At 41.1% G+C, this 26,467-nt stretch overlaps 1 protein-coding gene across 1 annotated transcript; it reads right to left on the bottom strand.

Moving 5' to 3' along the window:
• Nucleotides 1-373: 373 nt before the first annotated feature.
• On the bottom strand, nt 374-10,328 carry WNT16 (Wnt family member 16). Its single transcript, XM_068550111.1, has 4 exons — nt 10,234-10,328; nt 9,802-10,043; nt 7,699-7,985; nt 374-918 (listed from the first exon to the last, which is right to left on the bottom strand). The coding sequence occupies exons 1-4, from the start codon at nt 10,326-10,328 to the stop codon at nt 454-456; spliced, it is 1,089 nt and encodes a 362-aa protein (XP_068406212.1). The 3' UTR covers nt 374-453.
• Nucleotides 10,329-26,467: the final 16,139 nt, after the last annotated feature.

The following is a 26,467-nucleotide window of genomic DNA, read 5'->3' as shown; positions in this document are numbered from 1 at the left end:
AAAATACTCAGAGAATGAGATTCATGTTGACTGCTCCTTGCTGCTCTAATAGATGTCTTTTAAAAATGACTAATATTCACCCACCACTATTGAGTTCCATAACCGAGTTCCATAGTCAAGGATCTTATCCTGAGTATGGACCAGGTCTCTCAGCATGAAGGCTCTTTCCTGTTCTTTCTTGCTTACGAGACAGTTTATCTTCCTTGCCCCTCAATATCTGTTCCCTAAACCACCAACATATGAACTCAAACTTTTTCAGTTTTAGAATCCCAAGAAATCTACATGCCTAGTGTGTGACATTGACATCGATCAGGTAAAGGGACTTCTGAGAGAGCCTCGAGGATCTGGGAATTCTGAGGAGGCAGGTGTCAGGCTCCCCAGCCCAGCACAGTGGGAGCCACTCCCGTTGTACGTCTGTCACTGGGGACTCTTGCCCAAGGCTGGCTGGAGTGGTTACTTGCAAGTGTGGACATCAGTCATGCTTTCACACCTCCTGCAGCGGACATAGCAGCACCAGATAAACTTGCACTCGCATCGCTCCACGTGCCTGACCACGTGGGTGTTGTAGCCCCTGCCGCAGCAGAGGAGGTTGCAGCCGTCTGCGCCCTCTGACGTGCGGTTGCACTCTCTGCCTTGGGTCCCTGGGATCCCGAGTTTCTTATCCTCTACACAGTAATTAGGAGACTTATTAACGTAGAGCAGATCATCCTTGTGGATTGGTATTTTCCTCTGCTCTTTCTCTCTCCTGTGCATTTTCCTCTTTATTTTGTCTGAGATTTGGACACTGTTTTCATATTTATCCTTCAACAGACGGCCAATCTTTTCGAAAGAAGACATGGTTTTCCAGCATGTTTTCACAGCACAGGAGCCGGAAACTCCGTGACACCGGCACTCTAATGACATCAACTTGGCGACAGCCTGAAACCAACAGGAATTGAGTGAAACATTGTTCATGAAGTGTTTTACTCAACAACAGAAGCACTACCAGCCTAATCACTTAACTTTCTGGATCTGTTTACTCCTGTATAAAAACGATGGTTATATACTTCAATTAAAATTAAATAAAATAATAATAGTTTTAAAAATACTTCAATTAAATAATAGAAATAAAATAATAATTTTTTAAAAAAAGGATGATTTTGCACGTAAAGGATCTTTTAGGTTGCTTAGAATTCAAATGTTTTGTCCTTCTCTTCACCCTACAGAACAAACCTTTCTGAGTCTAATTTAAAGCTGCAGACCAGGCTAATAATGTTAACAGAGATTAGCTGAGATAACAAAGGGAAGCTACTTTTATTTCTAATCTCTCATTTAATTTTGGGTGCGAGAGGATGTTCATTAGTGCCTCTATGTTCCTGATACCGTTCATTTTAGCACTTTGCTACTCAGAGTGTGGTTCATGGGCCAATAGCACCAGCATCACTTGTGAGAGATACAGACCCTCAGGCCCCTCACCAAACCCGCGGAATCGAAATCTGCATTTTAATAAGATCCTCAGGTGACTTGTATGCACACAGAAACACCTGTGAAACTTTACAAATAACCCCTGAGATTCTTATTTAATTTGTCAAGATGGGGTCCAGGCAATGACTTCTACAAAGCTGCTCAGATGATTCCAAGAGCATTTAAGGATGAGAGGTACTGAACTGACAGTTCTCAGGTTTGATCACTGCAAAAGTCAGTTATATTCACAGGGGTTTGGGGGGATATGCAATCCCCTGGTCACAGACCACGTGAGAAATCCTGACTAAGCAACTTAAGTTGGTCGAAAGAAGGGGATGGAGAGTGCGGTGGCTCCCAGCCAATTCTTCCCCTCTTCTGGAAAATTAATTCAAAACATACGTCCTATTCTTGAAGGATCAGTGGCACTCTCCTAACATAGAAAAGGTATAATATTTATACGATTTTTCAATTCTAAGTGCCGAGTTATTCTGTTCCGATGGAGGAATTCAATGAGATTACATACATGGGTTAGAATCCATTGCCTGACACACATTGAGGTCAAAAGAAATGCCCCCCGTCCCTGAAGAAGAAGGTATGGTAAGAGTTGAGACAAAATTTCAAATTGGGCTAACCGTGCAAAAACAATACAGAGATTTCTAACATAAAAGTTTATAGTTCTAATTTCTTACATACCGACCAGTCAGCATAACTTCCTGCAATCCCCAGAGGATGGCAGAGCAGATTAATAAATCGTCAAGACTAACTGGAGAGTTGACATTCTGTCAACAGGCTGGGTAAAATAAAAATCGGATCTAGCCATCAATAACTCGGAAATTATGTGTGTAATCTCGCCAAAGAAAGGAAAAACCCCACCGCTTAAATTCCACTTAAAGTTCTTATCAAAACTATAAAATGACAGGGGTTTCTACTTTGTTATTTTGTACCACAGTTGACATTGACATGTTTGTGGAATGTTACATTTCCTAACAAATTAACTAAAGTTTCTGAACTATCTAATGAGACAGAGTATTTCAAACAATTTGTTATATTTGCAGCCTTGAATGAGAGCATATGGTATTGATTTGTGTAATGTTCAATACTTCATATTAGTGTTTAAAATAATAAACCGAACAACATTTAAACACTGTCTTTTATAGGATACGACACATATGCTTGTTTTGAACTCATGAAACTAAGAAGCCAGTAGATATGTCTATTTCTTATTATCTCAGGTAAAATTTACCTTTCAATTGAAAACAATTTGGCACACAAGCTTATTTGGTTAAATTTATGGCATTTGATATTCACAAAGCCTTCAATTTTTAAAAAGTCTCCAGGCAAATAAATGTTCAAATTAATGCGATCTGCCTACTTTTGTTCAGATTTTAAGTGCCCAAAGGATATGAGAAAAAGAGAGCTCAATCAATGCCAGGTAACAAAAAAACAAATTGTCCAAAGAAAGCCAAAAATCTAAGAAAGTAAGTTTATGTGTTTAAACCTGATCAACACTCGTTACAGTCATCACTTAGTGATTTAGAGCTGCCTCTCGCTCAGATTCTTGACTGAGGAGCTGACTTTTCTTTTATTAACCAGTTCAGACATCACCTATGGTGTTGCCAATTTGCAAAGCATGGAGGACAGAATAAACGCTCACCAAATACTCATTGAATGGTTAGTCTAGCTCACTTGAACAGTTTTAACTCATCCTCTGTTGGTAATCTGAATAAAGAAGAGGTAATAAAGACCACTTTCTTCAACAAAAGAGTCACTGCTAGGAAGTCAATGATATTGGGAGACCCTGATCTGGCTGGGTTTTCCTCCAATTCCTCAGCCTACAGCAGTGCTAGGACACAAGAGTGACACACTACTGCACAGGTGTGAAGGATAAGAGGGAAGACTGATTTTGAATCCAGGGATACCACCTGCTGAATCTGTATCCGAATTTTGGGGAGATTTTCCTGCCATAGAAAACTAGGAACTTTTAAATACGTGGAGTTAACTAAACTTTCTAGAGATATTTTTAAGGAATTTAATTCTATTATCTTTCAATTCCATTACCTTTTTGTCTTTAACGATAAGTATAAGAAAAGAAATAGTATTTTTATTATATATGTGAATACTATTCATATTGATATTCTAGGATAGAAAGACAAAGAACTTGACATGCAATTTAAATGATTATACCCTTCTAAGACTCCAAGGAAGAAACTTGGACAAATAGGGATAAAATAAAGCAATGCAACCACCACTAGGAGAATGTGATGAAATGCAGAGTTCAAGGGCAGATAACATGTACACACACACACACACACACACACACCACACACACACACACAGAATTTAACACTCAGAGCACATTTTCATAAATTATTTTACTTGATTTAGTTCTATAGGAAGAAATGCCTTGCATATAGTAAGTAGTTCATGAACATGTACTTGCTTATTATTCTAATTTGACAGAAAAATTAATAGCCTGGTTGAGACACTTGTCTTCCATAAGGATAGATGGTAATATATGATATAAAGTCTTTATATGCAGCAGGATAATTTTGGTAGAACAGAGAAAAATGAAAGTGGAAAGTACAAATATATTTAAGAAAATTGCATGAACACTCCAAAAAATATATATTCTGGAGCTTTTCAGCTAGGATTCTTAATTGATGTCAAATAGCCATTCTGAGCTGCAGTGATAGCATAGTGATTTTCTAACAGGAAAAGTAAGAGAATAGCAAGCGAATGAGTTGTGTGTGGTTATGAGAAAATTCCTTTCTCTACTTCGCTGAGTTGTTAAGGTTTATAATGATATTAAGAGAGGAATGTTTTGTTAATTATTGCAAACAGATGTGCACATTTAGGTGGAATATTTTTAAACTATGGGAGAGCAATTAGGAGCATAGCATTTAATCTACTGGGTTTCCTATGTTAAATTTTGGTTTGATAAATTTCTGATGAAGTGAAATAGGAAAGATGTTTCATTAACACTTAATGTAAAACCAGAAACTGTTTGAGAAGTGGTCTAAGGAGTTAGTTTTGACTCAGAGGTAACACAGCCGGAGGTGATTGTTTTTCGGTAGGTTGCTTTATCCAAACTTTACAGAAATGACTAAAAAAAAAAAAAAACAACTGTTATGGAACATTTTGTGACATTTCATTTGTCAACTATCAGATGATCTGTTTAAGTTTTTATGAAAACGGTGACATAAATTGGATGGCTAATTGTAGTATTCCTATTTCTCTGACCCATTTTGTCCCTTTCAGTCCAAAAATATATATGAACCTGCTGAAAAGCAAAACACTTGTGTGTTGTTCAAGTGCTTGTAAATATTCTTGAAACAGGTTAATGAAATTTAGGGGTGGGGCCCATGCCACTTTTTTGAGTTACTCATCATAAAACAAATTATGGGGTAGGGAAACGTAAAAGTTTATGAGGTGGACATGGGAAGAATGGAAATATTTTAAGCACACCAAAAGAAATACCCACAAATATTCCAAGTCACATTATTCTCAGAAGTTCTGCCCCTGGAAGACATCACATCTTTCTGTTAGACAATCACCATTTGGCAACATTATTCTTGGAGTCATAACTTTAGGAATGGTGTCAGAAACCAAGTGGGAATTAGAATATTTAAGGTCAGCGTTTAGAAAATCATCTATTCTGCTCACAGCACTACTAAGCGCCCGTACCCACATTTCTCTGAACGCTTTCCTACATTTTGAGTTTGGGATTTTGAGATGAGGAAAATCAACTCAACTGAATGCAGACCTTGAACCTTACTCAGAAGGATATACCTATTAGATTAAACTCTTAATTGCCAATATTGAAAATGTAGTATTTTGTTCTTCCATGTTAGGTAATATCTTGGAAACCTGGTTGATTTTTGTTGTTGTTCCGGTGCTGGTGGTGGTGTTGGGTTTTTTTTGTTTTTTTTTTTAACCACCAATGGAAAGAAAAATATTAAAATGTTTTGAATTGTAATAGTTCATGAGAAAAGACCAACGAAAACATCAGTGTAGTACCCTCAAAATATCCAGGTAATATTTTGTAATATTTTAAGCTTCCATCTAGACCAATGTGGAAAAAAAAAATTCAGTAGAGAAAACTGAAATTTACACAAAATGTGTATATACCTAAAGGCTGAATTTTTTTGGCGTAATTAGAATAATAGGGAAAACCTCAGTAAAGTGAGGAGATTGTTTTATTGCCGACAAACAGTGGATTAAAATTGATGCTGAATAGTTGTATGTTTCTTTAAAAAAAATCAGACTATAAATAGATCAAAGTTAATAGTTACAGAGACAAATATTGCTACCTAATTAGAAAAAAGCCACATAAGACGGAATAAAACTAAATAGCTGTCTAATATTGCTCATAAAAATACATTTTGGAATACTTTAGGACTTTTCATAAGTCTGGAGATAACTTTATTCAAAAGAATGAATTATAACATGAGTTTGAAGTTTTGTTTTCTGATTAAAGTTTTTTTAGTCTCTACCAAATTATTTAAAGAATGACTAAAGAAGATTTAAGGTCTAAGGTGATACTAAATATTCATTCAATTGTTTTCTTGTTTTTAAAATGTATTAATTTGACTTGATGTTTTTCTCTAGTTTAGACTTTTAAAGAACAAATGTTAATTACCTTTAACCTCTTTTATATTAATATGTTAGAAATAATAAAAATTCCTTTATTGGATATTATTTAAATTGAAGCAAAAACTCATTCATTTAATTTTTTTTAAATGTAAAACTTTATCAAGGAGAGACCTGTGCATAACTATGGTGTTAGCAGGAGTTACTTTAGTGAGATAAATTAACTTAAAATTTCAAAACAAAAAAATGAAAAGCTTACATAGCTATTTACTGACTTTCCTATTTTCTAATCTTCCGTTTTGAATCAATATTCAAATAGAACTGAATAGTCAAGTTTGAATTTGAAGTGTTATGGTGATATATTTACTGAGTTTTCGGTTTTTGTATTTTAAACCAAAGTGGCTAAGTAAAGAAAACTGGCTGAAACTTGCAACTATTCCAAGCAAGTTCCATTTATTCACTTTCCAAAAATGTAAAACAAATGCAGCATATACTTTAAATATTCCTAAGAGATACCGCAACTCGTTTTAATTTATTGCAGGAGAATGTGGCAGATTGCAATGACTACTTTGGGACCTTTACAGGTTATTGAATATTTACAATAATATAGGATATGTGGTGATATTCCCATCCTGAAAAGATTATTACAAAATAGAAAATCTATATTCCTAAGAGAGGTTTTGACTGTTTTTGGAAAGTCACTATGAATTACCAAGTAATTCAACTATGTTGTAGAACTCAAAGCTTATTGTGTCAATATTCATTAAGGTAAATACATAAAAGTTAAATTAAGCTACAAATTTCCTCCGTTTTAAGATAATTTAGCATTAAAAAATTCATAAAGAGGTTAATTAGATGTGAGTCTTCAAATTTCCCTCTCCCTAGATCTTTAGTATATCTATATTTTTAAATATCAAAATATTTAATATATCTATAGTTGCTTTACATTTATCTGTATTTATCAGTTTTTACAGTGAATCTACATTGCTTTATAATAACATAACTAATTCCCTTAAATAAATTTTGTTTTACAAAAAATATTGAGTTGTGTATTCTCTAATGTATTCAAGAATGTTTTGCTAGAGAAAGTAAGGACAGAAGTGATAACTTCTTTAGATGCCATTGCCTACTAAAATATAGATTTAAAAATATAATGAAAATTCAAATTTGAAAAAATGAAATTTGATTCAGTCCTGTTAGAAAGGCAGATACTGTAAGTCTTATTCTGGCTCTGCAACTAACCATCTAAGAGGGTGGAATAAAATGACCCAACAGGCACTTGTACTTCTGTTATTTTATAATTGGTGTTTTAGGTATACGAAATATACAATCACAAATATATTCTATAACCAGATTCAACTCACATCAGATGTAAATTTAAACTAAATCAATATGGTCAGTACAGGCTCATGAAATAATATGTATATATATATATATTTATATATATACTTGCTGTTATACATATACAATAAACACACATATAATTTTACATATATATATATATATATATATATATATATATACACACACACACACACATACATATATATTCTTAGACTGCATGCGTTTGGTTTTTAAACCATTTGGTCAGATTGATCCAGAAGTGTAATCCTAGTGTTATTTACCTAAAGGCACTGGATTTCTATTCCATTTTCTAATACATACCTGCCTTCCAGCTTCATTGTTATGTAGGTTCATTGCTAATAGTACCTTGCTTTCTTTTCCCGTGGTGTTTCTGATGGGGAAATCTAGGAACTTTCTGCTGAACCACATGCCATACTGGACATCATCAGAGCAGCCCCCCCAGTGCCAGCCTTCACTTGCTGAGCCGCCGTTCTGCAAGGTGGTGTCACAGGAACACTCAGTCATGTTGCCTGCACTGCATGACCTGGTCACAGAATGCACCAGGCCTGCAGCCATCACAGCATAAATAAATGCTGTTTCCTTGGTGCCTAGAATAAAACATAAGTTGCTAAATGAATGTCATACCGTTCTCTGTTTATGTTCATAACAAAGCCTTCTACTTACCTTCTTATCAGGGAAGCAACTTTTCAATGGATGCTTTAATGAGTACATATTTAAGAAAGGACAATTTCATATTGTTCTCAGCTTTTAAAAAAGCAACATTAATTTTCAGTATGATTTTCCTATATTGTATATCATAAATTGTCCTCATACCTTAATATCATGTTTATTTTTAAAATTTGAAATGTATGTCAGCATCCAGCTCAGCACTTAACAGACAACAAAAATTCTATAAATACACGTTGAATTTAAAATCCCTCCTATGGATACGTAAATAGTGATACAATGCCCAAAGGAGTCCCGCTTACCCTTCTCGTTAAATTTAAAATGTGTTATCAGAAAACACAAGGTGAAAAATTTGGTATGACTTTTGTTGTATCAAAAATACACGTCAGAATGCAAATTAAAATTAAGCAAAGACCAAAGCAATTAGGAGATAAACGTTGCAGTTTCCTTTCACATCAAAGACTGATTTTTTAAGGATATCCTGAAAAACAATATTAATATGAAAGTTAAATACTATAGAAATATTCTTATGTACAGTATTATATCCTCTTACAGTATTAAAGGCAGTTAAAGATAATTGAAATGTCATCAGCAAAAAAAAAAAAAAGAACTGTTACGGAAAACAATTGAATATTGAATATGGATATAACACACCTGCAATAGGTTTTGAGCTAAAATCTTTGCAAATTAAAGTCCCATTAAAACAGTAATAAAATGGTCTAGAAGGGACTCAGCAGGCGACTTTTTTTTCCCCCTTTGGAGATGTTTAGATTGGAGTAGAAACGTTATCACGTCGTTGTCCAATAAACCCTTTCAACAGCAGATGCCTCTACATTTCAGCAACTGTGAAGAACACATCCTCTCCTTCTTCTTTTCTTTTTTTTCTGCAGGGAGTCAGGGCTTTTTCGGAAGGGTGTGCCGGCCAAAGCGCAGCGGGGCAAAAGCGATGCTTTGGCGGCGGCGAGTGTAGGGACCCGGCGGGGAAGGGTCAAAGGTGGAGGGGGAACCGAAATGAATGTGAAAAACAACTAAGGATCTTTCAGCGTCCAGGGCCTGAAATTCTTTGAATCTGCTGATACCTCTGTACCTTTATCCTTACCAAGTCACTGCTAGGCCGGTGGAAGTGGAACTTTGTTTTACTGCAGCTTCCCGCGCCGCGGCTGTGCGCACAGGAGGGAAAAGGTTAGAAGGAAAGGAATAGAGGGGAGAACTAAAGCAGTGCTCGAGTTAGCCTCACGTGGGGCTGTCCGGGACAGTCCCTTTAAAATCGCCATTATTCCGTCTTCCCGGTGCTGTGAGGAGCCAACCAACTTGGGGCTTCGCTGCAATTAGCCAGTGCGCGGTGCGCAGCGGAGCTGCTTAAATCAAAGCAGATGCGGCAGCGGCATTCCCTGCAGCCGACATCATGTTTCTCCAGCTGGTCACCCACGTAGGGGGGCGCTACGGGGTCCGAGGGGTCGGCGGGGTGGAGTGTCAGCTTTTCCCCAACTCCGGCCGGGCGCCGCGGGAAGGAGGAAGAGCTACAGCTCCACGCGCCCCGCTCGGGACCTGGGGTGTCACCCCCTCCAGGACCGCACCTGCACCCCGGGTCTGGCTTCCGTCGCCCCCAATTTCATTGCACTAAAGGACCTCTCTGGGGATTTAGGGAGCGACGGGACCACGCAAGCACTCTCTATTGACAAGAATTGGAGGACCTGCCCTCCGTCCCGCGCCAGCTGAGAGCGTCCCGGGACTCACCGCTGCTCAGCTCGTAGCCAAAGAGAGGGCTGGCGTCCGGCGGGGCGGCGGCGGCCACCAGGCAGTTCCATCTCTCGTATCTGAACTGGCTCCTGCACTCCTGAATGCCCAGCCGGGCGCCCTCGCAGATGCTCGGCAGCAGGTACGGTTTCCTCTTGCACAGCTCCTTCTGGCGGCTGTTCAGCGGCAAGTTGGCGCAGCCCAGCTTCTCCGGAACCCCAAAGGAGGCGATGCCCAACCACCTGTAAGACACGGCCGCCCCTAGCGTCAGCCGCTGCCCTGCTCTCCTCCCCAGTCCCAGATGTTTACCCGAAATTTAGGTCGCCCGCCCTAGGGTCCCGCCTCTCCTCTCCAGCCTCAGCTGAAAGTTCCCTGAGGCTGGGCATCCCTTTTGCCACAAACCCCGTGCGCCCCTGCTGCCCCCATACTCACATCCAGTTTCCTTGGGCTCCGCAGGGGAACAGCGCGAGCAGGGCTGCCCACAGCGCGCACAGGCGGGACAGTCCCAGGAGCGCTGCTCTGTCCATGGCCCCCGCATGGAGTCCCCCAGGCCCAGCCACTCCTCTTTGACCCTCCCCAGCCAGAGGCCCACCAGGACAGAGGTCAGTTCCCCAGCACCAAGGTGTCCCTCGCCTCCTTTCTCCCTGCAGACAACGTAAAAAGGCCAGCCGTAGTAGGGGCTCTCAGCAGCCTCGCGAGCTGGGAGCAGCGTGAGGAAGTTGGGAAAGTAGCCTGGGGCACTCCTCCCGAGACGAGTGGAAGATGTGCAGGAGATGCGGGAGCGCCCCTCGCATTCCAAGGTGAGAAACTTCTGTTGATGTAGCTCTGTCTCCATCGCCCCCGGCCTCTCCTCCCATCTCCTCCCCCTGGCCGCGCCTGGAGCCTGATTGGCCCAGCAGCGGCCCCTCATCTCATCATCCCGGGACCTCAGGCTCCCATTGGCTGAGAGCAGGCTCCGCGGGGGGCGCTCGGGCCCGCTGTTCCCCGACAGCCGGTCCAGATCCTGTGTTCCTGACCTTTCCTCCTGTCACAGTTTCCGGAGAGCGGGTCTCTGCGGGAGGGGTATTGATTCAACCCGAAGATTGATAGGGGCGCTTCTGTCTTAACAACCCTGGGTGAAGGTGTGGGTTGAATGGGCGATGTTTGAGTTCCACCCACCCCAGTCTCATTTGGATTAATTACCCTCTGGGTGGAGTGGATGGAAAAATCTCACTGCACCCGTTTCTTTCCTCTACTTCACCTCACAGGAGAATAATCTTTTTGAGTCAGAGTTGGTACCAAAAAATTGACCTTTCAACACCCTGCTTGAGGTCTCAACGTGTCAGGAGACTCTAGAGAATGAGTGAAATACTTGTCAAGCTTGAGATCGATCATCATCTGTGCAGGCATTTCCTTTTATCGAAAAGGAAGATTCCAGCCTAGCATCTAATCTACCATATTTAAGTTGTGTTAGGTGATTTTGTTTTACGGTTTTGCTTATTTTCCGTAGTCTTTGAGACTGTCAGAAGGTGGAGGGCACAGAGAGAATGTGAGTGAGAGCTGTCTGGAGAGCTCTAGAAAAATGAGGGTTGTGTTCTTTCCCTTCTCTCCAATGCACACTATGTCTCTCTTGGAGACTTTGGACAGGGCTACACATTGAAGACAAATTTTAAAAGCTTACTTATGAAACACCTACTGTGTGTCCACTATTGGGAGAATTTATGAAGATCCCTTCCCTTAAAGGCACAGCCCTTCTGGCCTTGTCTCCAGCCATGGAGACAAGTCTGAAACAAAATAATTTGAGATTATCAGTAAAGGAAAGTATAGAATCTGGCAAGTTACTGTTTGGAGCCAAAGAGTTTGGAAACAGGAGAATGTTCTGGTGCCCGGAAGTTTAGAGAGTTTAGTTAACCAGTGTTTTCCAGGATAGAAGATCTCTGGGGAGAACTCTGAATTCAGGCGGCACATGCTTAGCTGTGGTATCAGAAAACCCTGTCTCACCTAGTTGGTGACAGGAAATGTTTATGAGAGGCATCACCTGCTCCTCAGAGGACTTCTGAAATGTTAGTAAGCTCTCAGGGTATACCACCTTAGTGGGTTCCAAAATCTAGACTTACTCAAGTTAAAGATTTACTTTATTAGCTTTATCCTCAAATAAATGATTTCATTTGCTGCATGTCTCCTATATCAGCCCAGAGCAATAAAAGCTCACTGGAATTCCCATCCTATCCCATTCATTCCTTTAGCCACCAAATATCTATTGAGTGAACGCTATGTACCAGGTCCTAAAGCCACATTGTAATTTTTAGAGAGTCAAGATGATGATAGGGTGTAGTTACTGATCCAGAAATATTTTGGCTAATGGCTAGTGGCCTCTCTGAAAATCAGAGACTTCATCCAAGCTCACTTTATTCTGTGAGCCTCTCCATGAGGGATAGTGGAGCATTCCCTGCTGAACTCCTGCCATGGGGCCCAGTACACGAGATCCTGGTTTTGAAAACAATTTACTGAACAGATTAACAACGTGGTGAGGAACATCCCGAGCAGATATCTAAGTGGCCCAAATGGTGAAACTAGAGAAGAGGCTTCCTCTGCAGGGGTATTGGGGAAGAACTGGGGGAGTGGAGAACACGAATACTTTAGGTTGATTTTTTGAGCCAACGATGGTAGATGTTTTAAGGAAGTTGCTGGACTTTTTTCCTTTAGGAAGATACACTGAGCCTCCATTATGGGTTAAAAAGTGGGGATAGCACTGAGTTAAATGGTAGTGGAGTTTATAGCCCAGTTGGCAAGACAGACAAGGGGGCAGGCAATCACAGCCAGAGCAATGAATGCATTGGGGAAGTATTGTGCGCCGGGAACACACACTGTAGGATTACTTAATCTAGTTTGGGAGTGGGGTCATTTGAATGTTGCCTTTGTTGTTAGTCTAGGGATCAAACACTGTCCAGACGTCCAGATAAACCTTTAGAGGGGCACTCACAGTATTCTATTCTTAGAGTCTAAGACCACTGGCTCAACTAGTTTCAAATCCAAGGCACAGTTTCAGGGCCTGAGTGGTCCTGCATCTTTTCTGTGTGATCTAGGGCCTTAGGGGTCATTCTGTTCATATCTCTAAAGCAAAGGAGACTTACTTCCAGGAGATGGTCCAGCTGAAGAATTAAGCTTCTTATTCAACAAGCAGACATTTGAGTGCCTATTTTGTGTCATGCACTGAGAGCCTACATGCCCCCTGTGTTTTCTCTCTTACTCTCTGTCTCTCTCTTCTCACTCCATGCAAAGATTCAAACCCCTCAAATTGGTGCTCATTTTATAGATAAAGAAATGAATTTGGAGAGACTAAGAAACTTGCTCAAGGCCACTCAGCTAGAAGATAGCAGAGTCAAAAACCGATCGTATTTTAGAGGTCTTGTTCTTCCTACCACAACGTACTGCTGCAGAAGTTGATTAAAAAGCACTGCTTTTTTTTTTTTTTTCCTTTTTTTGACCAAATTCCAGGTATCTGGCCTCAAGGTCTAAATTCCTCTTTTGTGTCCCGTGGATCTTTATATCACAGTTCACAGATCTCTCCATCAAAAGACATGTTCTGTTCTGTGAAGATAAACAAAAACCCACAATGGGTGGGTGGGTCTCCTGAGGAGGTCTCCCTGAAGTCGGGTCTCTCAGAGGCAGATGATGGTCTGCATGGATGCCCTTCCGTTCCACCCCCCCACCCCCACTTTGCTGTGTGGTTTTTGTGGACCGGGAAGAACAGTGGAAAGAGCATTGGGCTGAGTTGAGTGACTGGGTTTCCGGTCAGCAGGTTATAATCCTGGGCAATCAATTTCACTTTTGATCCTCAGTTTTCTCACCTGTAAAATGAGCAAAAGCTCTTTCGGATCTGAATCTCTTACTGGAGTTTCCACAGGGCTGGAGGGAGGGAGGCGGTAGGCATGCTGTGTACGTGTATGTGGTGGTGTGGGGAGACTGCATTTGCTAGTGAATTTGCACTCCTAGGAGGAGGAAGCCTAGCGACCGGGTTTGTCTACCTGAGAGAGGGGCCCCAGTTCTTAGGGCGGCACAGGCTAGAGTTTTCTGGCCCCCATTTTGTATCTTCTGTTCCACTTTTCCTTGTGGATTTTAATTAAAATGAATTATTTTCTTTGCAGAAATATCTTAAGATGGTCGAGTTTTAAAATGTATTATAATCCTGTCAGGTCACATGAAACTTTATTTAGAGGATAAAAGAAGTTACAGATATCTTCTTTATCCTGGAATATGAAGGTGAGGGGCTCCTTCAGAATCTAATTTATATCTCTTATTAATTTGAAGTGGTTCATCTCTACTACCATTAGTGGGGATTATGCTCTCTATTTAAAGTTGAAGAATAAAGTAAATGATGGGTCAAATCCAAACATATACGCAACTACACATTTCAAATTGTTTATTACTTTAGCAGCAAGAAGGAATCTCATTTCCTATTTATTATTTTTGATTTTGTAATTCAGAGAGAGAACAAAATATTAACTGTCTGATAGAACATAACCTGGTGCTTACTGTCTTATGCAAGCTTTCTAAAAAATGTTGTAAAGATCATACCACTAATTGTTCAAAATGGGAGCTGAACTTGTATCATCTCATGATCTGAGCCCAGCTACCTAAAATTTGATTAATGCTGTTAAGCAAAGCACAGTGTAACTCCAAGTTTGCACAGATTACTGAAGCATCTGTAGCTTCTTGATCCGGCAAGAAGGGTACATGAATTTGTTTTCCTGGCAACGGTAAGGTGTTTTGAGCTACATTCTGGAAAAGGGGATTTAGGAGGGAAAGCCAGAGGAAATATTTGTTTCACTCAAAGAAGCTCTTCAGAGAGACTGCATCTCTGACCATGGTCCTCTCTGACCAACTAGGCCAGTTGAACCAAGATAAGTAGCAGGCCAGCAATAAATCCTACCTCCCATCCAGGACAACTGTAGATTATTAGCTGTAGAACCCAGGGGAGGCTGTGCCTTCTGGTAGTTTTCTCTCAGTCCCTGGGAAACTCAGCAAAAAGTCTGCCCGCACAGATATGCCTTGGACTCTGCCTCTGGCAGTCCATCAGAGGACGAGACTTCTAAGGGCCCTGTTGTAAGAATTTCTGCTGCAGATCACAGAGACTTATGTACTGGAAACTGATACCAGAAGCACCCCAGCTGGTCTTAACTCCCATGATGGAACAGAAGACCAGAGGTGACTTTTTTACATAACTGGGTCCTCATCCATTCTATTTTAAATTCCACCTGGATGCTTCCAGTGTGGGACAGAGCACAGGCTTGTGACCACTGGCTCCCAGGAGGGGGCGGAGAATGGCATTCTGGATGTCCTGCTGCCCTTTGGTGGCCTGAAAAGCCCGACTTAGAGCAGCAGAGCAGACACCAGTGACAGAACTAGGAGAAGGGGCAGGAGTTGGAGAAGGATGCTGTCTTGCTTTTTAAATTTTCACAACTATGAAAGTAAAAAAATGTTTCTTTTGTTTACTTGTCCTAGAAAGTAAGATTGAAGAAGACTCAGTAAGTGTTAATAGAAAGTGGCTTATCTCTAGTGGTATTTGCACTGATTATGCAATCTTTTCGGAATGCGGGAACATAAGTAAAATCCTTGACAAATAAGAGTGGTCACTATTTGTCAAAACTGAAATACATGGAGAATGTTGAATCTCTCCATACCCCTTTTCAAAAAAATTTTTTCTGAATTCTGTATAACAAAACAACTCAATTAATGAATTATTATTGAGTTTAAAAAATTATCAAGAAAACTTCAAAAATCTGGACTTTCATTTTTTTAGGAGTACTATTTATGGAGAGATCACTGGGATGTCTATAATGGAAAAAACCAAATTTTCTCTTTTTTTTCCTTTTAACTAAAATCAAGCAATCTCAAACTTTAAGGGAGAAAACTTGGAGGGAAGAGTCATTTAGAAAGAATCGATGGTGTCTATCTTATTCTAACTGTTGGTCTGCATAATTACATTTAATTGTTGTGATGTAATTCTGCTGTCAACAAAATGCCAGTCAAAAATCAGCAAATGCTGAAACTGCCTTTGTATTCGAGGCGGTTGTCCATACGTTTAATCATTGGCTACTGTCCTCGTTATGGGTGGGCAGCGTGTTGAAGTGAGGTTTGTTAAGTCTGGTCAAGTGACAGTTACCATTTGGTGTTTACTCCATCTTCACACCAGATGAATCACATTTAAATTTAACTTTAATTTTTTCAGTTTCCCCACTGAAACCTTTAATGATTTCTTATTTAACCTTCCCTATGTTGTAAACCCTTTGGTTTGACTTCTAAAAATCCTTCATTCAGGATTTCTCCATAGCTGTCATTTTTGATTAAATTCACTCTATTTCCGTATGGTCATTCTCCCTAGGCAGCCCAATGTCTTTCTTCCCTTTTCCACAAGCAGGGCTTGCATGTTACTATTTCGGTTTCTTGAGAAACCCTGTCTCCATACCTAGAATTTTTTCTTTCTTTTTTTACTTACCCAAGCCTGCCTACCCATTCTTTAGGTCACACTTCTTCAGGAAGTCTTACACAGTTAATCATATTAACACCCCTCTCTGCCTAATTTCTACTTCATCTGAGGTACCTATCAGAAAATGTATCGCTTAATTTACTTTTGCTTTCTGATGGTTTAACGTGCCTTCACTGTAAGTCACCAATTACATTATAAACCTCTTCAACTCAAAGAATATGAGGAATCCTTCTGCACGCCCCCCCCCCCAATGTCTACAACAAGGCTGAGTGAGTAGTAGGTGTTCAATATTGGTTGTGTGGTTGTCGTTTTAACAGACAAGGCATCTCTCATAACACTGGAATGAATGAAGCATAAAGTTGAGAGCTGTCAACATTGACATCATCTACTAATTTGCCACTTTTCAACTGGAAGTTCGCCATGACTTGTACCTACTACGTTGCATAGTACGGGCCACATGGTCTGCACAATTTCCAAGGGGACCATCAGATGGCTAGGTCTAGAGTATTCGCAGCTTCGATTTTTGCTAGTGTTCAAATCAGTAAATACACTGATACTCTTAAATCTTTCTGACAAATCTGTAGCCATGCCACGTGCTCTTTCCAGGTACGTCTGTTGAGCTCTGCTAATAACTCAAACTCTTACTTGAAGTTGCTTCCAGAGAGTGCTTTTATTTGAGTCAGCAAGTGCTCAGAGCCCAGGAGATTTACGAGGGTTCAGAGACATAAACATGAACGGCGTTGAAGGTGTGAGGTGTGTTCCAACTGTAGCCCCCTCCCCTTCTGTTAGTGATTATGGGAAGGGAGGCATCAATACAAAAACAGCTGACTTGAGGGCTCTCAAGTTCGCAATCTGATGAAGTCTTCTGGTGCCGGACCAACTTTTGGGGTTGTCACATGGCTTAGTGAAGCAGCTTCCAAAATGGGCTGAAAACCACAATATTGATGTACTGGGCCACGTGCCAGAACAGAGCCTGAGTCCAGCCGACTGGGTAAAAGATTTCAGTTGCTACTTTAGCACCAGCGTATTGTCTGCAATCCCCAGGGCACACTCATGAAACCAGCACCAGACAAATACAGTGGAGCCACTTTTTCATGCTGTTTTGGGGAGAGAACTAATATTTGCCTTATAGGTTAACTGCGTTATGGCAGGCTTCTGCTGAAAGGAGTTTCCCTTCAGGGACTGATTTGGCCTTCAGCATATCTTAATCTTATAGTGATTGTTGGCAGTCCGGGGTGGGGTTCAGTGCTGGAATCTTCCCCTTGATACTCCCCTCCCCTCCCTGTCCCAGGGGTTCTGATGAATAAAGCATGCAGACAGAGAACTGAACCAGTTTGGGCAAAGTATCAGGTTTATTAAGTGTAAGGCTTCCTAGTCGAGCTAGATTATGCAAAGTGAAGTTTTCTATTCCTTCCCCCTGAATTGAAGACAGCAAGGCTGATCCAATAGATCCACCCAGGCTCACGCTGAAAAACTGGACCTGAGAAAGGAGGCTGGCAGGAGGCCACAGGAAGTGGAGAGGACAGCCCACTCTACCTGAGGATGTCCAGGCCTATGAAGAGGGCAGGTGGGGCCGTCTTGCTTTGGAGGTACCCACTGGTGACAGGGACCAATTGACTGGCCACTCTTTCTCTGCAGGGGAGGAGTAACCAATGAGGTGGGAAATAGGGTACAGATTTCCTCACCATAGAAGAAAGAAATGAGAGTACAGAAACGTTGAAGGTTGTCCTTACTTCCTTGGGCAGACAGAGCAAGGTAATCAGTCTGCTACCTACTGTAAAATGCAGCATGGCAAGCCCTCAAGATACATGGGCAGACAGATGAAGAACCTCTTTCGGAAGCTATTGGCAGGATAACTATGACACAAAGGCTGTGGACTGTATTCTGAGAAAAGACAAGCTCTGCAGTGATAATTAGTATCGGTGTAGGGAGTGGTGAGGAGAGGGCACATCAATACCCGTTGCAGCACTAGCCCCCTGTGCCCTTGGAAGCTCTGGTAAGATACAGATTAACCCAGAAAAGCAGAGGGATGATTTCAGCAAAAATCATAGTGTCCCTGAATAATGTCATCCTCCTCTACTTATTTAACCTCAGAACACATCATTTGGTTTATTTTTCTGCTTGTGGTTTCCTTTGGTAACAGTGAAATTAATTCATGGTCCCTCACACATTGTCATCTCAGGCAAGTGGCCCAGAAGCATGTTGGGTGGTCTAGAGTAATCGATATAAGGATAGAAAGGCGGATGGGGAGAAGTCACCAAATAGGTGATCAACAGAAGGCTTAACATCAGTAGGCTAAATTTGAGAAATGTATTGTAATATTGATGTATATAGATGTTCATTAAAATGCTGAAGAAATATTTTGATTCATTTCATAGGCACAATTATTTGTTGATAAGTTGCATAAATTTTCAGACCAGACAAAACATGTTAGAGCTCCTTGTGATTGCATACAAAGAAATATGCTATATGTTTTCAGGATAATTTAAATCACTTGATAACACTTATGATGGAGGGTTACTTTTGTTAATCGCTTGCTTTAAGGTGTGTCTTCACTTGGCCCTCAAAAACGAACAAAAGAAAGGAGTTGAAAGTCATAAATATATTTCACAGCTGGAGAAAACAGAAAAACCCCTCAGAAAGAGTAAACTCAGGCAGCATTGTTTATCTTTCTGACTTAGCTTTATTCAGTAGCCTCTTGGAATCTTCCTTTCTTGGAACCTTTCTGTGCCTCTTTTCCTTATATTTAAACTATACCTACCGTTCAGTAATCTAATCAAAGGAATACACCAGTGAATCAATGGAACTTTGCAAAACAACTTAAATAAAACGATCCTTCTACTAAAATTCTCACAATATCACAGGTTTTGAAAAATCATCTGTATGACATAATTAAACAATTAGCTAAGTCTTGTAATGAAAAACAGCAGTTTCCTACTCCCCACTCCCCGTACACCCTCCCCAGAAGTACTAACTGCCTGCTCTCTTAGCTGAATTCTTTTGGTATTTTGCTCTAACCTGTTAAACATCATACTTATACTGTTACTTTTATTTTTTTATAAATTTATTTATTTATTTATTTTTGGCTGCGTTGGGTCTTCCTTGCTGCCCGTGGGCTTTCTCTAGCTGCGGTGAGCGGGGGCTGCTCTTCGTTGCGGTGCACGGGCTTCTCATTGCGGTGGCTTCTCTTGTGGGCTCTTGTGCGGTGGGCTCTAGGCGCACGGGCTCAGTAGTTGTGGCTCACGGGCTCAGTAGTTGTGGCTCGCGGGCTCAGTAGTCGTGACTCACGGGCTCTAGAGCGCAGGCTCAGTAGTTGTGGCGCACAGGCTTAGTTGCTCCGTGGCATGTGGGATCTTCCTGGACCAGGGGTCGAACCCGCGTCCCCTGCGTTGGCAGGTGGATTCTTAACCGCTGTGCCACCAGGGAAGCTGTATACTGTTACTTCTTAATTTTGAAAATATTAGGCTTTATCTGTGACTTTCCACTCTGGAATTTGAGGATTTGCTTTGCTTCACTCCTCCTCCCACCGTGTGTTTTTGTAGCCTTTATATTCTCAATATATTTATCTCAAAATTGTGGTTAGGTCAGCAGTCAGTTTTTATATTATAAGACACATAATGTTATTCATGCTAAGCTATGTAGTGTACTATGATTATTTTCCTTTCCTTACTTGCTTTTACCCCTATTTTCCTGGTTTCCTTTTTTTTTTTTTTTTTGGCCACGTCTCACGGAACGTGGGCTCTTAGTTCCCTGACCAGGGATCGAACCCGCACCCCCTACAGTGGAAGTGTGGAGTCTCAACCACTGGACAGCTGGGGAAGTCCCCTGTTTTCCTGGTTTCTTTGTGCTTATCACGAATCCAACCCCAAACCTCCCAATTTTCTAAATCTCCTGAGATGAATCAGAAGCTTCATCAATTTTATCTTTTTGACACAGAGTCTCCCATGTCCCCTGACCTGTCCCAGTCTGGAATGGTTGCCTCCACATCTGGTGGCCAGTGTCATCGTGATCTGCTTCACCATCATCCCACAGATCACGTTTTTCTTGTGTCTTTGTAGAAACCTCATTTTCTGAATCTTATGTATTTCCCATTTTTGGTTTAGGCCCCTGTTCTAGGGGAGCACATACTCCTGTAGCTTCCTGAGAAAGAGTGTATGTGAGATAAACTTTATGAGAACTTGTCTGTCTTAAAATAGTTTTATCCTATTCTAGTAGCTTGACTAGTGGTGAATTCTAGGTTAGGGATAATTTTCTTTCAGAATTTTGAAGACATTTCTCCATTGTTTTCTAGCTTCCATTGTTATTATCAAAACATTGGAATATACTCTAATTCCAGATCCTTTGTATATGAATTTATTTTCTTCCTTTGATATCTTTTGAAATCTTCTCTTTCTTTGTGATATTTGGAAATTTCATGATGGTGTGGCTAGATGTGGGTGTATTTTTACCTACTCTGGACTCTCAGTAGGCCATCTCAATGTGAAAATCATGTTTTTGTAGAAAAATATTTTAAATGTGTTTCATTGATGATTTTCTCTCCTCTATTTTCTTTCTGCTTTCTAGAACTTTTATTTTGTGAATGTTGGATCAACTGTCTGGTTCTGTAAGTTTTGTAAGTACTCTGTTCTAATTTTCATATCTTTTTTTCCTCTAATATCTGTGAGATTTTTCTCAGTTGTATCATTTTTGGTTTCTATTGAGTTTTTCATTTCTGCTGGTATACATGTGTATATGTGGATATGTGCTTGTGTGCACGTGTGTGTGTGTGTCTGATTTCCAAGAGATCTTCTTTATGTTCTCTGCATGTTCCGTTTTAAAATTAAATAATATCCTGTTGTGATTTTAAGGGTGTGATATCTTCTCGTCATTTGGAATATATGTATTAGTTTCCTATTACTGCTGTAAAAATTCTCACAATTTTAGTGGCTTAAAATAACACACATTGATTATGTTACAGTTCTGGAGGTCAAAAGTCTACCGTGGGTAGAGTCTACAGCACGGGCTCTAGGCACACGGGCTTCAGTAGTTGTGGCACACGGGCTCAGTAGTTGTGGCTCACGGGCTCTAGAGCGCAGGCTCAGTAGTTGTGGCACACAGGCTTAGTTGCTCCGCGGCATGTGGGATCTTCCCGGACTGGGGATCAAACCCGTGTTCCTTGTGTTGGCAGGCGGATTCTTAACAACTGCGCCACCAGGGAAGCCCAAGGACAACTTTTATTACAGGGAAATGTAAGAAATACAATTAGCAAATGGGCTACCATGGTTAGGTTTACTCCAAAAACAAGAAAATTCTCATGATTCTGAAGACTAAGCTAAGAAAAAGATAAGTCCTTTTCAAAAGGCAGTTTCAAACTAATCAGATTAGTTAGTATAAAATAAGACATTTTCCTTTTGTGACTACAATTAACCTCTCTCTGATTAAGACCATCTTTGTATTTTGTCAGCAATGCAGTTACCTAATGGCTGTAAAACCAAACACACATCTGGATAATTGAAAATCTTAGCTTTCAGCTGGAGACTATGACCCATTGTTGCCTGTTTGTGACATAGCCTCTAAGTTCCACTTGCTGAATTTGTGGTTAAATTTTAGACCGTTTTGGCTGACTGATGATCATGGCAACAAATGACATCTGCTACCGTTTCTTAAGGTTTCTAAACCCCCTCTTTCTTTCTCCCCTTAATTCCTCTTGCTCCCATTCCTTCCCTCTCCTTATTCTTCTCGTGTTCTCTTGCTTCCTCTTTTTAGTTTTCTTTCCTTCTTGTAAGCCGATGGTCAAAACTGGCTTGCCTTCCCAACTGGTGTGCTGCTGAAAAAAAAAAAAAGCTGACATTTCTGGAACTATAAGAATTTGTGGTTTAAGTGTTTGAATCCTGTTCCTCCAAGAAAACTTTTGCCAGTGGTTGTCTTTCAGTACGACATAAAAGTAAACACTTGCAAAGTCGAGTACACTCTGTTTAGGTTAAAAGTTATGCTTTACATTTTCATGGAAGAGACAGAAGGATAGAAATTTTTGTAGTTTACCCTCAGGCCACTAAACTACCTTACCTTTCTGGACGCCGGAGACAACGGGCATATTTAGTCAAATTTTAAAAATACTTTAAAGTCCTTTAAAACATGGAATTTCACCACTGTGTTCTTTAATCTGCCTCATTTACCAGTGACCATTCACGTCTTAGAAGCCTGTGGAATATATGTTCTCATAGACATGATCTGGAGGAGTTTGTTTGGAAGCTCTAGAGGGAGAGGACCATTGTCATTATACACTTGACTAAGTAACTCATTTTCTCTCTGAAAAATGCACCTGCACGGAACCATGAGAATAGATAAAACCCTTGGGACACAGCCCACCAGACCAGACAAATTGATCCTGGCAATCCCTGAGATAGCTGGCATCATAGCCCAATTGCACTGATATTCAAATCCTCTAAGCAATAAAGGATGAACATAAACTTTTTATTTCCATCAACAATTAAGCCGATGAGTGATTGTCTCCCCTTTAACAATGCTTTACGTCTTTGACAACTGTCTAAGTGACCTGCTTTTAGATGCATTGGGCTCCTGCTTAAAAGTGCAATGGCAAAAAAAAAAAAGCACAATCTTTCATTGTTTTGGGCAGTGGAAACCAGCACATGAAGAGCTAGAGGAGGAAGAAATGTGATTCTAATTGGGTCTTCTGACTTAGCTGAACTGATAAAATGCAAAACAACGGTAGGTTATGGGAAGAGCCCAATCAGGCCATCTTTGAAATCTTCACCTCTCCAGGTGAAAAATTTGAATTCCTTTAGCAGTTCTGCAGAGGTACTGTATTCCAAGTCCGTTGCTCAAGAATAAACGATTTTAAATTTCAGCTGTCAGAAGTGAACTTGGCACACAGCATGGCACTTGGGCACAGTGGCCCATTGGCAGCCAATGCCCCTTGCTTCTCAGGCTCCCCTTACTCTCAGAGGGATCTTCTTTGCAACTGGGTTCCCTTCAAAATCATGCCCCATTCCTTGTATTTACTCAGTGCATTGACTTTAGCCAGCTACTGGGAGAAAAATAATGTAATTTAATTCACTCCTACTAGAAATGTCTAACAGGCCCAATGTTCCAAGGATATTAGCATCTTAAGAGACCCTGAAGGTTAATGTAAGTGATTTCACTAATTGAAAGGATTTCCAACAGAAGAATCTAGTAAAATAAAGAATTGTGGACACAGTGGGGAGCCATCTGGTAACAAAGCAAGGAAGCGTTCCCTTTGCCCTAAATTCCAGTCGCAGCCCTCTTTACACCTCCCATATTTAAAAGGCATATATAATGCCACTGGCAAAATTAAATTGCTGAAAAGTATATCTGCCATCTAGTTTTAGAAAAAAAAAAACGCAGGCAATTAGTTAATCCACGGTTGCAAAAAATTATGGAATTGGTGAGTGTAAAAGATGCAAGTACCTATTTGAAACTCACCAGAAACAGATGTCTACCTATGCTTTTCAGTGAAAATGTGATCCCTCTCCCCATAGCGCTTTCAATTCCATAATTAGATTCAGTTGCATTGTTAAAGTACTGTTGACATTAACTTGTATCTCATATACACGAGACTGGGAATACACATATGTTAACTTGAACCAGCTGTTTGCACAATTACTACAATATGGCCAGTACTTCTTTTAACCATTATGTCCTTCCATTCAAACATGATTTGCATCTGTAAGCACTTATTATGTATAAAATTAAAGGAAGATTTATGGCATAAAAATGATAAATTTTGGTGCTACATTAATATTGCATTTGACAATAGTACGGTAGAAAAAGAAAGTTAATAGAAATATTTCTACAGATCAGAAGCCCTGCTTCACTGGTGTGCACGCCTGAAGGAGTGTCTTCCCACAAACCCCAGGGTCAGGTTAGCAGGCAGCTCTGGATGGGGCCATCTCTACAGCCTCTCTCTTGTCTCCTCTGTTCTTGGGAATGGCAGAATCTTTGAGATAAGTTATGTGATGCGCCTCGCTTCTTCCAACAGCCCCATTTCTGGACAGCTGATTTCTGGAATTCTGCAACTAAAAATGTCTGACTTTGTCCTCTCTGAAAACCTTAGTACCCTTCTGAGGGCTTGAGGCATAGGGCCTGATTATTCATTAAACCTGGGCATGACTTCATCAAACCCTTTCCAGTTTTGACAGCACAGGGCGGAAAGAGCATCATTGAGTGCCGAGATGAGCAGTGAGGTGGTCCAGCAAAGAGGAGGCAGGCACACCTCAGACCTGCGTGGACTGCAAAACTTAGGGCCCGGCACCTGGCATCAGTAGCTCCCTGCGCGCCCAGCAGCCTCCCCGGAGCCCAGGCAGGCAGCTCCCATGCGTGGCTCACACCTCCCCCAGCTACCTCTTCTGTGCCTCACCTCAGTCCAAGGGGCCCCATGGGAACAAACAAACAATTGGCACTTGCTAGAAAGGGCTTAGGAAGCGATAATGCTATTTCTAACGTAGAGCTTTGTCAAAGCCTCTCGGACGAGCTCTATTTTGAGCACAACTTCCAGCTCCAGAAAATGCTAGAGTTGGTTAATGCATTTATTTTTTCATGTTAGAAAAATTCATTGAATGTCTTTTCTGTGCTAAGCAATTTATTTCTAAACTGAGAATGCAAAGATTAAAATACTAAGTGAAAGAAGCCAGCTGCAAAAGACCACATATTGTATGACTCCATTTATAGGAAATATTCAGGGCAAGTTAACCTATAGGAACAGAAAGCAGACCAGTGGTCACCTAAGGTTGGAGTGGAAAAGGGGAAGGGTGGAGAGCGACTGCCGTATTTTTTTTAGGGGAACAAAAATGTCCTAAAGTTAGATTATGGTGATGATTGCAAACATGTGTAAATACACTAAAAACCATTGAATTGTACACTTGAAATGAGGGAATTTTATGGTATGTAAACTGTATCTCAATAAAACAGTTAAAAATAAATAGTAAATAAGCACAACCAAACAAACAAAAAACTCAGTTCCTTCCTTGTGGATTTGATATTCCAGTGGGTACAAATTATTAAACAGACAAAGAGAGATAAAGCTTGTGATGGGGGGAAGCAGAGAGCGCTGAGGAAACACAAAGAAAGGCCACTTTGACCAGTATTTGGGGAATCAGAGGACGATTCCTAGAGGAGATGGCGTCTGAGCTGAGAGGCAGTAGACAGAGAAAGGAGCATGAGAGAAAAATATATGCTGAGCTCCGACACTGTGTTAGGAAGTATATGGTAGAAACTTGCATAAGAGTCAATCCCAGTGGCTAGTGGGAAGCAGCCGCATAGCACAGGGAGATCAGCTCGGTGCTTTGTGACCACCTAGAGGGGTGGGATAGGGAGGGTGGGAGGGAGGGAGACGCAAGAGGGAAGAGATATGGGAACATATGTATACGTATAGCTGATTCACTTTGTTATAAAGCAGAAACTAACACCATTGTAAAGCAATTATACTCCAATAAAGATGTTAAAAAAAAAAAAAAGTCAATCCCAGGCCTTGAGGGGCTCAGGTTAGTGGGGGGATGGAGGGTGGCGAATAAAAATCGGGGAGTTTAGATAATTATTATATAACGTGGTAGTGCAATGACAGAGTTGGATATAGGGACTGCGGAAGTAACAGGAAGGGGGACAAATTCCACTGGGGGAGGCAGTTCCGTTTTAACCTAATGAACTGTACCACCGTGATCTTGCCAAGTGCCTTGCATGCAACGGTGCCCTCGCCACAGCTTACAGGATTCCGTGAAGCCGCCCTCTCACTCCTCACCCACGTCAGCGTTTGCCAGCGGGAAAGCCCGGTGAGAGAGATCAGAGCCCCTCAGGAAAGCTGGGAGGGGGAGAGGAGGGAGGAGGCGAGGGGGCGGAGCCCATCACTGCATCCCCGGCTAAGAGTAATTGCTCCCAGAAAGCCCTAATGATCCAGTTTTATTTTCAACAGGGCACAGAGCTGCCCCGGCCTCTTTCCTTCTCCAAGTTCTCTTTATCATCTTAGTGGAATCCAGCTTTTCCTAACATCGTCTCAAGCTGATGGTTTCTGGCAGTTGGGTCGCGGGTCGCCGGTCACCTCCCAGAGAGAAGCATCTGCCAGACCCCGCCCCTCGCACGCCCCTCCAGGCTCTGCCTGGCAGCGACCTGCAGCTGCATTCCCCGCGTGTCCAGACGAGCACCTGACTGAGGCCTCCAGAGACGGAGAACCTGTTATTCTAAAGG

This window comes from Eschrichtius robustus, chromosome 8 (assembly GCF_028021215.1).
Source record: "Eschrichtius robustus isolate mEscRob2 chromosome 8, mEscRob2.pri, whole genome shotgun sequence".
Classification (NCBI taxonomy): domain Eukaryota; kingdom Metazoa; phylum Chordata; class Mammalia; order Artiodactyla; family Eschrichtiidae; genus Eschrichtius; species Eschrichtius robustus.
The sequence above is the reverse complement of the archived record's forward strand: the minus strand, read 5'-3'. Positions and strand labels throughout refer to the sequence as shown.